We start from the raw sequence: 594 nt of genomic DNA, 5'->3' as shown, positions 1-594 counted from the left end.
GACATCGGAGTGACAGCAGTGAAGCAGCTCCATGCTAATCAGACCGCATGGCTTGGGAAGATAGAAAGCCTTGACAAATGGATGTGGGCTGACAACTTCTGCCTTCTGGTGAGTGGACAACCCACTGTAGCATGATGGGATGGAGACACAATGATTTTGCCAATGGAGAATTGTTGATTCTGAAGGGCCAAACCTAATTTCTCACTTTAGTGAACAATGCAATCATTCGTAGGGAGGAAAACTAAATAAGACCTTAGGGTGAATAAAGTGTAATACTGGTCTAGTCGGGTCACTCTCCTCCTGTAGGTTGCCATATTTAGATTAGCTTTAATGTTTGTAATGTTATAATCTACTCTTAATGTTATATGTCTGTATCATGCTGTCTGGTTTCTGTTTCTAGATTCTGGGGGGGATTCCCTGGCAGGTATATTTTCAAAGGGTTCTTTCTGCCTCTTCAGCTACCTATGCTCAAGTCCTCTCCTTCCTGGCTGCCTTTGGTTGTATCATCATGGCTATTCCCTCCGTCCTGATCGGAGCCATAGGGGCTTCCACAGGTAAGACAAACCTCTGTTGGAAACCTGATTTTTTTTTTTT

General features: G+C 43.6%; 1 protein-coding gene across 1 annotated transcript in view; it reads left to right on the top strand.

Moving 5' to 3' along the window:
• Positions 1 to 594, top strand: part of LOC107577521 (high affinity choline transporter 1-like) — a gene marked incomplete at its 5' end in the record, with an annotated part of 4,300 nt that continues 3,706 nt past the window's right edge. The window contains 2 exons of the mRNA XM_016263592.1: positions 1 to 108; positions 401 to 554. Of these exons, the coding sequence (XP_016119078.1) occupies positions 1 to 108; positions 401 to 554 (262 nt within the window). The remainder of the gene's footprint in view (positions 109 to 400; positions 555 to 594) is intronic.

This window comes from Sinocyclocheilus grahami, unplaced genomic scaffold (genome assembly GCF_001515645.1).
Source record: "Sinocyclocheilus grahami isolate Dianchi unplaced genomic scaffold, SAMN03320097.WGS_v1.1 scaffold6292.1, whole genome shotgun sequence".
Taxonomy (NCBI): Eukaryota; Metazoa; Chordata; class Actinopteri; order Cypriniformes; family Cyprinidae; genus Sinocyclocheilus; species Sinocyclocheilus grahami.
Note: the sequence above shows the minus strand (reverse complement) of the source record. Positions and strands in the feature narration are given on the sequence as shown.